The sequence below is a fragment of the Cheilinus undulatus genome, linkage group 7, assembly GCF_018320785.1.
Source record: "Cheilinus undulatus linkage group 7, ASM1832078v1, whole genome shotgun sequence".
In the NCBI taxonomy this organism is placed as follows: domain Eukaryota; kingdom Metazoa; phylum Chordata; class Actinopteri; order Labriformes; family Labridae; genus Cheilinus; species Cheilinus undulatus.
In genome coordinates, this window is record NC_054871.1 from 30,342,384 (window position 1) to 30,358,880 (window position 16,497).

The 16,497-nt window shown below is 37.8% G+C and overlaps 1 protein-coding gene across 1 annotated transcript in view; it reads left to right on the forward strand.

The window, feature by feature from the left end:
- Window positions 1–255: 255 nt before the first annotated feature.
- The window catches only part of atf6 (activating transcription factor 6), a 63,026-nt gene continuing 46,784 nt past the window's right edge, over window positions 256–16,497 (forward strand). Inside the window, exons 1-7 of the mRNA XM_041790953.1 lie at window positions 256–514; window positions 2,580–2,656; window positions 2,851–2,929; window positions 4,099–4,196; window positions 9,467–9,590; window positions 9,791–9,994; window positions 13,630–13,799. Coding sequence (XP_041646887.1) covers window positions 415–514; window positions 2,580–2,656; window positions 2,851–2,929; window positions 4,099–4,196; window positions 9,467–9,590; window positions 9,791–9,994; window positions 13,630–13,799 — 852 coding nt within the window. The 5' untranslated portion in view covers window positions 256–414. The remainder of the gene's footprint in view (window positions 515–2,579; window positions 2,657–2,850; window positions 2,930–4,098; window positions 4,197–9,466; window positions 9,591–9,790; window positions 9,995–13,629; window positions 13,800–16,497) is intronic.

Genomic DNA, 16,497 nt, shown 5'->3' on the forward strand with positions numbered 1-16,497 from the left:
GCCTATCAGTAAAATCTGATGTCAACAGTATCAAAAAACTTTTAATTAGTAATATTTCAACCACTTCTTGTTGGTTGAACTCAGTGACTCTGAAAGAGAGGTCAACTTCATGCTGGACACAATTCTTGCCATATCGCGTGTGTAACACGATTACACAGTATTATCCCGCCACCTAGTGGTCTCATTTGGTAGCACCAGTTTAATGTAAACGTCCACTTTACAACAATCGCTGCGTTCGCCGTTTGACTCAAATAGTCCCTCGTTGGCACCCGTAGATTTACGGTAAAGTCAGACGTGTATCTCCGCTTGATACGGGAAGTGTTTTCAACCAGCTGAAAGATGAATAGTCCTATGTGCCATCGCTCGGCCATTTCTTGATTGTTAGAGACAGACTACTTATGAATTTAAACGGCGATGTTGTCCAACTTAACGTTAGACTTAGAAAGTCGTCAACAGTTTCCTGTGATGGAGCGCGAGACAGACAGCATCTCTATCGACCAGGGGGGAGAGTGGGGTAAGTCGGCTTAGTGATCTTTCTAGAAGGCTTTACATAGGGGAACACGGTGTGCTTTAACATTGTACGATACGTAGTTAAAGTATGGGATCTTAACACAATTTCAATACAAAGTGTGTTATCAGAAACACACATACTTTCATGTTAAGCGTAGTTGTGAGTCTGTCCACCCAATACTAATGTGGTTAGCATTAGCTTACCTTAGCTCAGGATGATGTGATGATGTAACCTGCTCATCCTGGGGGGAAATAACAAACTGGGCTAAAAATATTATGTACTTGAATGTATATGAAGAAGCGGAAGTGGCGAATATTTACTCTTGGGTAACTCCTTAAGGTGAAGTATTTGAAAAACTATGAATTTGTTACGAAGTCAAATGTTGCTCACTTTTGTTTACATTTGACGGTTTCTTTGAAGGTAAAACGGTTGCCATCCGGCACTTAGAAGTACTAACAATATCAACAGTATTAATACAAATAATCAAAAATGAAGATTATGGTAATAATAATTGTAATAATAACAATAAAAATAATATATAAAATAATATATATATATATATATATATATATATATATATATATAAATAATAACATAATAATATAATTATTATTAATAATTGAGTTATGACGTTGAAAACATAACTCAATTAAGTGACTAAAAATTTACTATAATACTTTATTAACTCAATTCAAACGTCATCGCCTTTGTTTTTGCTTTAATTTCTGCACTTTGCCATTTCCGTGTACCCAAAATGTCATGGTAGCATTTTGTACGTTTGTCCTTGAATATTATGCAGTGCTTGTTTTTTTACAACTCAAACTCATTAAACTTCTCCTAAATATAAAGAATATTTGCATGATATTGCATTACATTCTGTTTAAAATAACTACGTTTATGTTGGTTTTTCACATCTTTAAGCTCAAGTTCAAAAATTAATTTCATATAGCTATGTATAGTGCTTTTAGGAAATATTCAGACCCCTTTCCCTTTTTTTCAATTTTGTTATGTTGAAGCCTGATAATACATTTGAAGAAAATGTATTCTCATTCATCTACACTCAGTCAAAAACACTTGAAATTCAGCTGAAGTACTCCTGATCATTGCTGTTATCTGTCTACACCTTAATTGGAGTCCACCTGTGGTAAATTAAATTGATTGGATATAATTTGGAAAGGTCCACGCCTCTCTATAGAAGGCCTCACAGCTGTCAATGCATATGAGAGCAAGAACCAAGCCATGACGTGCATAGAACTGCCTGTAGACCTCAGAGACAGGGCTGTTGCAAGGCACAGATCTAGGCTGCACAAAGTGCGCTGAAGGTTCCCAAGAGCGAAGTGGCTCTCATAATTCTCAAATGGAAGAAGTTTTGCACAACCAGGACTCTACCAAGACCTGGTCACCTGGCCAAACTATACAATTGGGGGAGAAAGGTCTTAGTAAGAGAGGTGACCAAGAACCCATTGTTAACTGGCTGAGCTCCAGAGATCATGTGTGGAGATGGAACAAGGTCCCAGAAAGACAACCATCCATGCAGCCCGTCAATGACATTGGCTTATGGCTCCATGGAAGCCTCTCCTCAGTGCAAAATGCATGAAAGCCCACTTGGAGTTTGTAAAAGTAATCCAAATGAAAACCAAGTGGGCTTTCATGGGTTTTGCACGGTGGAAAGGCTTCTGTCTATCCACTCTGCCACAAGCCCCTATTGGTGATATTTCAGTTTTATTTTTGATTAATTTGCACATTTTTTAATATTCTGTTTTTACGTTGTCATTATGTTGTACTTACTGAAGATTAATAAGAATAAAAAATAGCTTTTTTTTTTTACTATCTTTAGGCTGCAACAGAACAAATTGAAAAAAGTAAGGGGGTCTCAATACTTTCTGATAGCACTGTACCTATGAACATTCAAGATTAGTCATAATGTGAGTATTTGTAAATGTTTTAAATATGTTGTTCTTCTTATAGTTCAAAGTACTTTCTTAATTGCCACAGGCATGATTAGTCTTAATCTGTGCTATAGACTCACAATCATAACGTTTTGTGCTGCCTGCTTGTTGTTACACAGACATAAGCTTGTTCGATGAGCTAGAACAGCTTGGAGACCCAGATGATCTGCTTGAGGCCCTGGAGAATGCCGCATATGTGAGTAACTCATCTTCACAATATGCAAATTGAAGCTGTCAGCTGAAACTGTTTGTCTCACCAGATAAGTGGGCAGCCGGAAATCCAAAACATGCAAAGCATTTGTTCAAAGTGTTGCAGAGCTGAATAGGCAGTTGTTTTGTACTAATACTATTATGAGGTTTATCATTAAGAAACTGTGTTTTGTTTCTCAGGCCAATGAAGGTCCAGACCTGGACTTTGATATTGATATCCCACTGTGGAATGGAGCAGACACAAGCAGCACCTGCACAGGTACAGCAACACAAACAGCTTTAACTACTTATCCCTGCCACATCAATCAATCAACACGCTATTGTCAGGGTTATTTGTTTGCATAATGAAATTAAAAAAAAATCTCATCAAAATTTCCTAGTGGTATTTGCTTTGCCTCCTGTCCATTCAGTTGTCCTCTACCTAAACGCTTCTCATCTAAGAGAACTGATCAAAATAAGCAGAAAATCCTTAACTCTGAAGACTAATTCACAGTGCTGTTTCAAGCCGTGATATTTACACCCCTCTGATGTTTCATCTTTGCTGTGAGCACTGTAAAGACAAAACAGGGGGACTAAGTGATTCCTCCTCTGTGCCAGCTTTGGAGGTAGTCGGGTATAGAGGTAAGAGTGGGATCAGTGGAGTCAGTGGGGCAGCTCAATGCTGTGTTTGTTTGTCTGACTGTGAGTGTATGTGAAGCTCCTGCCGTGCCGATCTCTCTCCTACTCTTGAAAAGCTAAAATGCTTTGTGAACATACAAACATGGCTGTCAAATATCACACTGTCCTGGTTTTAGAATCAATGTCATAATGATGGTGGTGCGTCATTATGACATTGATACTCAATGTCATAATGATGGTGGTGCTTCATTACAGAGCTGTAATGAGGCAAGGCACTTTGGAAATTTATTAGTTGATGTATACACACTAATAATTATTTTAGTTCTAATTTGAAACTGCTATTTTCAGCATTAAAGGTGAAAGTCAGAGTCTTTTTATCATTTGTATTGTTTTTGCACAGTGCTTTGCTATTGAAATTTGGAAGAAAATGTAAGGTACAATAATTATGTACTGCTGTTGCACATATGAAGTTTATGTTACACTGTTCAAAATGATATATGATTTAAAAATGTCTGTATTTTATAGGCACTTTTCCTTTCAGGAAGTTAAATCTGTTCACTTGTCTGAAAATGTTGGAAATTCTGATCTCATATGACTGGGGTTAATTGTATGTGTTCTCCTGATGAATGATTGATCTTCAGAGCCTTTAAAGTTTGTATTTATGTGACATAGTGGTAAATGAATAGAGGATATAAAAAGAGTATTTGTGTTGAGTTTATCTGCTGTAATCCACTGGTGTTATAAATCATAGCCATCTATGATGATAAGCTGTCATATATAACACATTTTTCTTTGTCCTTGTGTGTCCAGATGGTGAGGTGAGCATGAACTCTCTGTCACCTGCTCACACTCTGAGCTCCGTCCCCTCTCCCTCCTCTGTGGAGGCTCTGTCCCCGTACTCCTTACTCGTAAGTCACATTTTTTTTAACTCTTTGTCCTTCTCAGTTTTTCAGCCTTGGAGTGCTGTTTTCAGTGCACATTTTTTTACCTTTGCAGTTTGCTAAGATGATTTGCACGAGTGTCCTTCTTTTCATCCAGATGGTGTCCAGACATTGACAGCTGTGATTAAAGACACTCACATACACTCTTGAGACTGTATTAACAAAAGCTTTAAACAGCCTGTCACACTGATAATTTGCCACCCATCTGAGCTGTGTCCCGCCCCCTCGTTAAATAAAAGGTGCTGACAATTTTAGCCACATTAGCATAATTTAGCAGGCAGATGTTTTTGCTGTGTGTCAAAGCAAGGGCCAGGGTTACATCACTGGCTGCACATGTTTGTCTGCTTACTGAAACACCCCAACTTAATCCAAGGACATTTCCTATTAGAGACTTTTACATTGCCAAGTTCATTTATTCTACTACCAGGTGATTTTTTAGGTTCTGTCTGAAATTCCAGATATTCCCACCCTGAAATATTTACCAACAACACTTAGATGATTAACAACAGTGTTTCCTACAAATCAACCATTTTTGTCACTTGTACTGTTTATTTACAGCCTCATACATAGACTGCAAATAATGACCATTTAACAGTTGAAAAATATTATTATTGACATTTAAGATCTGTACACCAGTGGACGGTCTTTTACACCTGACATGAGAGCTGCAAGGTATGTGCTTTGCAGGTGACAAGAGAGACAGGGAGAGAGGTGTCCACTGTTACATCCCTCCTTATATGCAAAGACTGAGGTGTAATGTTAAATATGAGGCTTGGAATGCCATTTTTTATTGTTTTGTTGTTGTCTAGGCCCATAGCCAGCTGTGAGGTGTGCCTTTTTTCCCCAGAAGCAGACCTTTTTGCATCTTTTAAAAACTATTCTGAGCTTCAACCCGAAGAACTACATTCAGAGTGTAAAGCAAGTCTCAGGGGAACAGACAGCCATGGCTTAAAACAAAGCTGAAACTAAAGATTTAGGCCTGATAAAGACATCTTACTGGTCTTACTGGTCTATATGGAACTGCTTTGCCTTTTCTAAACCATCAGGGTGCAAGGAACAGTTAATTGCACAATACAGAATACACAATGTTTGCAGACCTTTTTGACGATCTCTTTTGACTGCATCCTGAGAGTTGAATAGGTAAGAAACCAGAGACACCACATTCAGCATTGCAGTCTTCCCTGCATGGCCATGTATCATAGAGTGTGGCAGAGACAGATCTCATCCTCTTGTTTTTACATGTTACAGTTGGTATTACCCTGCTCTCTCTGTGTTTTACCAAGTTATTAACCTCTTCACATAAGGCTCAACCTGTCGGGATATCAGAATCCCGAGTGAAACTCTAATACCAGAGTCTTTTTTTATAGATGAAGGTGGTGATGTCTGCCAGGTATTGATGTCAGTTGTTGTTTTAAAATGTTTTAGACATCATTATCATTATTTTATTTTTTTGCACAATTTACATAAAACATGCATGTAACTTTCAGTGATCCTGCATCTCTCTGTAACTCCTTCAGGGTGCAGCAGGTAGGTTTGTGACACTAATATCATCACCCTGTGTCTGTAAAAAACACTTCTGAAATCTTTATGAATAAAAATACAGATCATATCAAAATAAAATAAGGTCGCTTTTTAATTGCGTGACCATTTATTAAAGAAATTAATCCCATTTTGGGTTATGTTTAAGTTACATATTTTTTCATCCTTACAAAGCTAATATAACCTGTGCAAAAATGTAATATGAACAGACTATTTATGCAAAGCTACAGCTGCATGAACTTTTCTTATAGTCCATGTTTAAAAAAAAATCTCTATGTAAAATTGTGCCTGATGAACACTGAAACAGATTCAAAAACACAAAAGAAGATACACAACTACATTATTATTTTATGATGGTGAATAAAAACATTTGGCACTTAAGATATTTAGGAGAGGACCTCCGGACCCCCCTTATTTGGTGGTGCCAACTGTAAAATGTCAAATATTTAAATAATTCATGCATTGACCAACATGTTGTTGCTGAGGAAAATATAAAAAGTATATAGTTTATTATAGAACTCAGTATTTGTGTGTTTTAAAAAAATGTATATGTGACACAAGTTTGTTTTTTGGTCAACAACATAAAAACTTGCCTTTAAAAATTAGAATGAAAAGGAATTGTGATAAAATCAATATTGTGGTCCAGCCATAAAAAATCAGGATATGTTTTTTGCCCATATTGTCCACCCCTACTGTTGGCCCTGTGTGGTCCAATACAGCTAGGGCTTATTATGATTAAACTAACAAATGGCATAGAAAAGGAGATTGGTATTTGGATTTTTTTCAACACCGTAAGACAAGGTTACATTTGGACAAATTTGTCATTATAAAATTTGTTATAAAGATGGGTAAGAAATATACTCTTTTGTTGCAACAAAAAGTTCTGCTATTAAACGGGCTCAAATCTGTCTGGGATGAGAAAAAACAAATGCTCCATTTTTCTTATTTAAAGTAAACTCTTCTACATTAAAGCACTTCTCCCTGCACAAATTAAACAAGACTAGTTAAAAACCTAGTTTATGGCTGACCGCAACTATCAGGGCTCTTCTCTGTGTACATATGAAACACTACAGAGACAGACTTCACCGATACGGATATAAGTCTTTAATGGTAGTAATTTTATACAAACAATAAAACACTAACTAATAATGAACGGTTTATTCTAAAATAAAAGAAAAACTGCAGCAGGTTTCATGAACATTTCTAATTCTCATCAGACAGGTGTGTAAGGGTCTTTATATGTGTAAAATTAAGCTGAATTTCTACTTTGGTGCTCCAAATATTTTTTATATCAGTTGATTATCAAAAAAACAGCACATTTCTCATATATCCTGCAAATGAAGATATGCTAAAAGTTTAATTAGCGTTCTGTTAACAATGCAAATGCAGAGATTTTAACATTTATTTGTTCCCTATAAACAGATAGTATTAAGGGAATATTTACCAAATATTTTTTAACATGGCGCACACCCCTGGCTCATGCGGGCGACACAAAGACACACAGCTGGAGCGCACACAGCGCTGACGTGCTGGTCCTCCACGGTCAGAGAGAAGCTTTAAGAGGAGAAACTTCTGCTGTTTATCCTCCAGTATTCTGAAACTTTTGCCCTCAACAGAAAGAAGCCTGAAATCTACACTAACAACATGCTAGTGTGTGTTTCAGTGTAGGTGTGTGCGTGAGCGTCGTGTTTGTGTGTGTCATGCAGTATGAAAGCAGCTGATGCTGCTGCATAAATGACGCACCAACGGTCAAAGAGAAAGGGACAATAGGAGAAAGAGTGACAGGGGGACAGGATCTCATGATGGAAAAATTGAAAACCCAAGATTGTGCACGGGTTTCAAATCACGAAATATATTCTCTGCAGAAGACAAGTTGTCTGTGTGGCTCTGCTCTGGATTTAACAAGAACAGTGGTCCAGTTCGGAGTAAACAGCAGCAGTCTTACAGCAGCTTCCAAGCTAACAGCTAACGGCGGACAAACCCACCGCCATGATCAGAAAGCCATCCCGAAACAGACCGGGAGTAGAGCGAGATCGTTTTTTTTCTGTCACAGAACGCTTTCAGTGTTACTCTCTGTGCTTGTTTGGATAAGACACGTTGTCTGGTTCAGACAAAGGCGCTGCTGCGGCTCAGTCCCAGCTAATGACTGGCAGGCCTGCTAGAGTCATTAGCTTGGACACAACAACTACTTAGCTGTATACAACAACTAACCCTTTCCCTATAACTATCACATAGTCATGCCAAAGTGGGGCGGCAGAAGAGCGACAACATCATTTACGATCACAGAAATCTTTTCGTGTTGCTCTCAGCACTAACTGTGTTGAAGAAATGTGTTGGTCTGGCTAAGGCCGAGCTAATGTTCGGCTAGCAGCCGTTTTATACAAGCACAACAAGTAACCCTTTAACTATCATATTCTCATGCTGAAGCAGTTTGGTAAAAGAGCAAAAACACCCTTTCTGCTACAGAAAACTTTTAGTGTTGCTGTCTTCGCTTGTTTTAATAAAGAAATGTCCAGTTTTGACTAAGTGCTGCTGTGACTTAGTCAAAGCTTACCGTTACACGAGCCGCCGTTGTACACAAGCATTCACACAAGAAGATACCTTTCCCCTCAACTATCACATAATCACGCCAAAGCAGGTCAGCAGAGGACTGAAAACATCTTTCCCAACATGAAAAGCTTATAGGGTTATTTTTATTCTTTGTCATACAGAAATGTGGCCCAGTTCTGGTAAAACAGAGGCTAAAGCTACATCTGAGTATTTAGGGCAGTGGAGGCAGCCATTAGAGGGCTTTCAGCACAAGTAAACCCCGCCCATTGCACAACTCTTTATGTATGGCTCTAGTTAACACAGTCGAGGCAGCCATTAGTGACAGCATTCAGTCCAAGCAAACGCAACTGTTAGGGCTTTGGAAGTAGGATCGCTCACTCAGTCAGTCAGTATACGGGCAGAGCCATATATAAGGCTGACCTCAGTGGTCAGCCAAAAATACACTACAGAAAAATGTGTTAGACTTTGGTGTTAGAATCATTCACTGAGACATCAGGATTAGATGTTCTTGCTGTTTGGCATTGTAGGCACAGATTCTGCTCATTTACTGTATGCTTGATCAAAGACTGCTCCTCTGAAGTCAGAGTGATGCTCTGTCGAAGCCAAGGAACTGATCACAAAAGACTGGGTGGTTTTTGTGCAAAGCCAAAACTGCAAATGAGTTGAACAACCACTGTCTAGGGTGAACACCAGTAGACACACATGGTGTGGGTGTGAATGGTGTAGATGACACAAATCCAGGAGGAGAAGACAGGATGGGAAAAAGAAAATTGTTCCCAACAGGGCTCTATTGTACAGTTTATGACATGCAGCACATGCTGTGTCACATGCCCAGGATAACTGGCGGTGCTTTTAACAAGATAAGGACGTGTTAGGTTTAGTCTTTTATTCTGTGATGCTAAGATTATTGGCCATAGGGTTTAAGAGAGAGCCTGTCCATGTCTTCATTGAAAAACTGACCTAAGACCTTTGGCAGTGAGTGGGGATTTCTTTCTAACCTTCCACCCCGAGCCCCAACACATTTTCAGACATTTATTCCCATTTTCTTGTGTAGTTTATTGATGTAATTTCATGCAACTGTCATAATTCTGAAGCTAATCTGATTTGTTCTGATCTTAGCACTTTTAAATCTTGCTTTCTCCACTCAGGATGAGGCCCCTTCTCCACAGTCGCAGCTCTCTCCTGTTTCAGTCTGCTCAGAGTCCAGTGGCTTTTCTGTGGACTCTTCCCCAACGAAGAAAGCTGCAAAGAGGACCAGCCAGACCACACGAGGTGAGGTTTCTTTTTAGCATGTATCTGTAAGCTCTGTCCAAGAAGTAGGGGAATTTTCATACCACACAAAGGCAAAAGAAAAAGAAAAGACCTAATTCAGACTTAGCTACATTTTACATGTAAACCAAAACCCACTTAAGCTTAGGGATTAACCTGTCTCTGTACTTTTATCATTTCTGTATTCTTATCCCACACTTCAGCCAAACAAACTCCTCCAATCAAGAGGCCCATCCAGATCGGCCCGAAGGTTTCCATCCAGCCAAAGCCGCTGATTACAGCCGTGCCGTTGGCTCACGCAGCCACTCCTCTGCAGGCCAAGACAATCATCATCCAGCCCCTGCAGACCACTGTTCTACCTGTGGTCAAACAAGCTCCAGTCAACATCCAACCAGCGCCCCATCCAGGTCAGAGCCCAGAATGCAACACAGCTAGACTCATGTCCTCAGATTACATTGTATTGCATCAGACCAATGTGCTGAAAACATGAGCAAGAAGAGCATTACTGCAAGTTTATATTACACCTAAACTAAGAGATTACATATTTACAGCGTTTCTCATCTCTGAATTCGGTTGCCATTCCTCATCAGAACTTTTTATTTTAATTTTGGCAGCTTGGCCAGCAGATGGTGCCTTTACGTTAGTTTTAACTCATTGAACACTCCAGTCCTCACTGTCCCAGTATGCGTTTCTGTTGGTTAAATAACAAGGCAAGGCAGCTTTATTTACAGTGCTCAACAAATTTATTAGACCACCCTAACCCTACCCAAAGTAAGGTTTATGCCACAGCTGCCCTAAATTGACAGCATTGGTAATTACCAAATTATTTTTTATGTTTCTACAATGGTTAACACACCAATATGTAGAAGCTCTTTAACCAAAATGATATTTTTAATGCTAAAATATAGTTATTATTGTTATCCATGAATTTTCAAATTGACTGATTTACAAGAAAACTGAAAAAATAGTAAAGCACATTAATATTTCTTGATTAATATGTCAAATTATAATTACTTACTTGCATTCCTGAACAGAAAAATGAGTTTTAGTGCTTGAATGTTATGCTTGATTAATTTCCCACTTCTCAGAGAAGCCCAGTGAGCCGGCTCAAATTTGGGTGAATTCAGTTTGAAATCCCTCATTCCTGTTCAAAATGGTAAAACGTGGAGAGCTGACTGAAAATGAAAGAGTCCGCATTAAAGCACTTCATAATGCTGGATGGTCTCTGAGACAAATATGACAGGTGGTCTAATAAATTTTTTAAGCACTGTATGAAAGAAAGCTCAGCCTCACTGTGATTCAAGAGCTTCACACAAGATATGAAAATACTATGACAAGGGAACAAGAAACACATTAAAATAGAATGTTTAACATCATTAAAAACCTTAATGGAAATAATCATATTGTCTTCGGTCAATTTTAAAGGGAGTGCAGAAGTACTCCCTTTATTTTTCTAACTTTTTTAGACTTGTTCTCTCTTTTGATCTGTTCTCTTAATCTCAGTTTATTATATCTCCTTCACTTGTCTTTGAACCAAAAAATGATAAATTTAAGCAGATCAACAGAGTAAGAAGTGAAATTTGATGTTGAAACATGTAATGTTAAAACCTATGGTAAAGTAATGCCAAAATGATCATAATAATGGTAATAATAATAATAATGATAATAACTGTATTTGCATAGCACCTTTAAAAACGGAGGTTTACAAAGTACTTTGACAATAGGCGGAATCACAAATGAGACAAAGCATCACAACACAATCATAAGAACACAAGAAGAAAGACAAAATTACAACAACAGAAGAACCCATGAAAAACTCAGCCAGGATTGGAACTCCTCTGATAGCATCTTTATAACCCAGAAGACACATTATCAAAACCAGAAAGACAGAATAAAAACGCAGAAACATAAGAAAACTCATAATGAAAATAAAAACCCATAATAACCAAAGTGAATCCAGGCAAGACAGGAACCCAGCTACATAAAAGAGAAACCCTAAGGACCAATGATGTAAGGGCATAAAAGATATTAAGAAGGGGTAGAACAGAATAAAAGTCAAACCAGTAAGAATAGATTAAAAAAAATTAAGTTTAGAAGTGATTATTGGATCCGCGTACAACAGTTAAAAAGTTAGAAACTGCAAATGAATGATAATAGTGTAATAATAATAATAATAATAATAATAATAAAAATAATAATCAGTTAAAACAGATTCAAAAAGCAAAAGAAGGTAAAAGTGCGGTCATATACAGCTATATAGATATAAAGTTAGTGGAGTATTTGATTCCATACTAGAGAATGAGTATCCAAAACAAAAAGGTCATAGAAGTTTGATATTTTTCGTTATTTTTTTAAATTCAATCTTGTTTTTTTCATTTAAGATTTGGTTATTTTTACTGCTGGTTTATTATTTATTATTTTTTCAGCAATATGGGATACTTATCAGAGGGATGGCCCAGAAGGGCTCTTCACTTTCCATTTTATTTATTTATTTAATTTTAATGTTTTTATACAACTCAAGACCTAAAATTACCATTGTGTGAAGTCTTTTTCAGTCAGATCAGGCCATTTTGCATTCTCCAGGCTTGGTCGCACATGTCAGTAAGGCTGCTGCTGTCAAAGACTAGAACTAAGCAGACTTTTGGCTCTAATTTTTTTATTATTATTTTTTAGTTAGTCTTGTAAGCACAGAATTAGGTTTTAGTTAATTTTCTTTTTTATAAAGCTTAGTTTTTTATTAAGTTTCAGTTAACTGGAATGTTTTTTTTTAGTTTGAGTTATTTAGTTAGTTTTAATTAACTATAACAACCTTACCACACAGCAGGAGATCAGATTTTTCCTTTTGTATACCAAAATTAGTTCAGGATTTTGCCAGTGCAGCAATTCCATAAGTCTGCATTTAAATTTGTTGATTTGTTGATTTTAAAGACGCATTGAACAAAATAATATCTATGGGCTTCTGTGCGGTTTAGGTGTTTTTGCCCCTAAGTGTTTGCTGTTTCGTTTGTGGTTTAGCCTGCCTGGTTAACCAGTATGGTCATTTCTGTGTGTTACATCAACAGCACCTAGGCCAGTGTAAATATTTATGTCATTGTGTGGGACCTTTCTGGGTGGAGTGTCTGACCTCTCTGGTCTGGACTTGAGTTTGAGCTTGGCTCTCCTGTTGTTCTGGGAAAGACATCTAAGTTGAGGACCACAGATGGGGGTCAAGTCAAAGCTGCTCAGTGTCAGACGTCTCCTTGGTTAAAGAGTGCTGCAAACTTCACAGCTGAGGAGTGCGTCCAGCCGGGGCATGAAGCTGTTGGTTGAGTCTGTCTTGGCCTGTCATGTATTTCCTATGAATAAACACTATGACAGGTTTTCCACAGTTGTTTAATGTCTTTTGACTTCCGTCGTCATGAATTCTTCTCACACATGTGGAGGTTGGGCACAATACGGCACCATACACTCATTAACAGGGCTGCCCTACACTTCTACAAAATGAGCTTTGACAGCTTGTTTAGCATTAGTGCTGAAATCTACTGGGTCATTTTGAGGGATGGTTCCTGGTACGGTCTTACCCCAAGGGCTGGGCCACCCTCCTGGAGGCTCCTGCATTAACAGGACATTTATAAACATGGACATTATGTTGAGGTTTTGCTTGTGTCTTTCCTCCTAGCTCATAATGCTTTTAAAATGTGGGCACACGTGCATGTTTATGTGTCCATGCACATAAAACCTGCACACCTTTTGGGTTGGAATGTGGAAGTTCAAGAGTACAGGTCAAGTGGTAAACATCTTTTCCACCTGTTAAAAACAAGGAGTCCCTTTAAAAGGAAGGGGTTAATAAAGGTCACAGGGTTGGTAAGGGAACCTGGACTCAGGCACATTAGAATCTGGATATAAACAAAAACACTAACATACTGGCAAACAGGCTCACATAATCACAGTGTTATAAGCATCAACAGCCTCTGCCTTAATTATTGTTAATCACACAGTCAAAATATGATTACAGTATAGCTGAGACCTATAATTAGAAGATCTGTATGTGTCTCTTTTTCAGGATGTCCTATCGTGCTGTCTCAGCCTAGCCAGGTGCTGCAGATCCAGACACCTCAGACCATCACCAGCAATGTTGTCGCCATGCCAACGCTTAGCCAGGAGAGGCCCATCCCTGCCGCTGCTCCTTCAGTGGTCTCTGTTACACTTCGATCCCCCTCCTCAGATGATGACGTGAGTCCCACCCACACTCTTTATCACACTGGTCTCTCGATGAGTCATGCAAGGGAATAAAACCTCTTAAAGATGTTGAAAAAACTCTTTAGACATAATAAGCTATTCAAGATTCTTGGGCAAAATTTGGGGATTAATGTGAAAAGCAGGGAGCGGTTATGCTTCTATCTTCACAAGGATTTCCCCTCCAAGTGCAATTACTTACAGTATGTGTGCCATTATGCTGTTGGAGATTGTAGCTGCAGACCCTGCCATTTACACATATTTCTCTGTATGATATCAAACTCTCACATAACATTAAAAGTGTTTTTCTTGTTTAAGGTTCTAAAAACACGTCACAACTACTCACTTTGCCCTGATTAGTTAAACTCACAACACAGTCTCTTGGGGACTACATCTGTTTTTCTATGGTTACACGTACTGAGTGGGAGGTTGTTTACTGAGGGGCAAAGTCTGTAAATACAGGTACCTATTTGAAGAGAAGTAGTTCAGTCTTCCTAAACCAAATTAACCTTAATGGATGCTTGATTTCAAAAACAAAATGTCAAAGAAGAGATCCTTGATAAACATGTTGTCTTTGCAGACATGGCTCAAATTAATACTACTGTGTTTTGTCAGCTAGATTTCCCTCTCATCTATGGAAACTTTTCCCTGAACATTCACCTGAAAGGTCACATTCTAAAGCTGTTTTCACACTGTCTCTCCTGAAAACATCTAGAAATTTCATGACAGATTGGCCATCAAATCTCCTTACAGATACACCTCAAATTCAGCGTGTTAACATGCAGTTAGAAAATGTCCAGTTATCAGTTTAAAACTGGACTTTTAAAATACATGTAGACATGGAAGTCTGACTAAAATCATTATTAATCCAATTTTACAAAGTCCTTCTGCCACGTCTAGATACTGTGGTTGGACATCAGTCTACTCTGGCATGTGCGAGGTATGGCTATTAAAAACAAAACTGATAATAGAATAAGGTGCATTCAGGTGTTTTACTGATCGAACCAAAGCAGTAGGTCTTCTTCAGACAGCTGTCTCAGAAACTCTGTAGTTCCACGAAACAGTGTCAGAAAAAATATTCTGCTGTTTATGGCAAACTTTTTATTGACAAACAAATGTTTTTAAAGTGTTTGTAATAATGATTTTCCCTAAAAGAGGATGAGGAATAGTAAAATTGAGTTGATGCAGCGTTTAAAATTTCTGTCTGTTTTATTCACATTGTAAAAATGTTTTTCTAATATGAAGATAGTTCAGGCTTATCAAACTGCTTCTTTTTTCTCTATTTTCATTGGACCTGTAGTAATAGGAAGTGATGTATGAGGATGTGACTATATTATCATGCATGAATATTTGATATGAAGTGCCGTTAAATGCATGTTTGAGTCAAGGCTAGACAAGACATGAACTCGGCAGCCTACATGTTTGTATGTCTGACATTTAGTGCAAGAGGATTAATAGTTAAGGTTTTTCAAAATAGATTAACAACCTTGCATTGTATGTCTTTCACTTGGATTAAATAAAAAAAATCTATCCATATATTCTGTTATCAAGGTTTAACAAAAAAAATAGTGTAAAATCTTGTCTCCTCCCATTCTCTGAGCCCAGATCTCATCTCGTCTCTTCTTGTCTCAGAAGACTAGAGTCTTTTCACACCCCTAATGTAAAGGTGCCAAGTATGAGACTTTCCCTGTCAGAGAGTAGCAGGACATGACAAAACTAACTTGTGGATGAAGGCACAATATCTGCCACCATAAAGACAGTTCCTGCCTTAATTCAAAGCTTTGTGTAATTGTGGCTAGTGCTTTGCACAAGGAATGAGAGGAATTGAGATGAGGTGAAAAAAAAGTAATTTGCATTCACACATGCAACTAATCGAAAAAATGTTGGGATATCTCTAGATGTTTTTTTTGCATTGTTAACACACTGAGAGGTTGTTGCCAAAGAGAAGGCTAAACAAGGCTTCTCTTCAGGCAAGGGACGTTTATTAATAACATGCCATCTAACATTTCAGTGGAGTTTCCATGATTGGGAACTAATTAAAAAAGTAAATCAGATAAGGAAAAATTGTAAAAGTGCTCGTTTTAAGTCTGTGGAACAATTTTGGAGTCAATTCTTTGATTCATGGGAAACCAGTACCAAGCTCTGAGGAAAAAAAGCTGGTTTGGTTGAATTTATTAGTTTAGTAAAGACATGGGCAAGAACATTTCAATAAGCTGCAGCTGTTGGATTGATATTTTACAGGGAGCTGGGAAGGCACAATTGCAATGAACAAGCCTCCTAAAATTAAAAACAAGAACAAGTTTCCAAAAGTCTTGCTTTAGTAGAGGAAGGCTGGCCCCAGAAAGATAGGATCGGTTTAAAGTACAACTAAACAGAACCATGTTTTTTAAATTTAACAAAAAAATTACTGCACAGTTATTTTATGGGCTGTTTTTGGATCTTGAGCAGTTGCCATCATAGCTATTATTAGTATTTGTGATGTGCACACATAAACACACATGTAGCAGATATGAAAATCTGAAAGTGAAACAAAAATCCAAGAAGTTTGTACGAAACAGTTTTGTGTTTAAAGTGAGGAAACCAGTCATCAAAATGTTTCTATCATCTAGAGACCTGAATGTTAGATTATTTGAAGGAAGTTGAAGGTTGATTTCAAAGGACTGGGTTTTGTCTCTCTCTGTATTTTTTTGTGAGG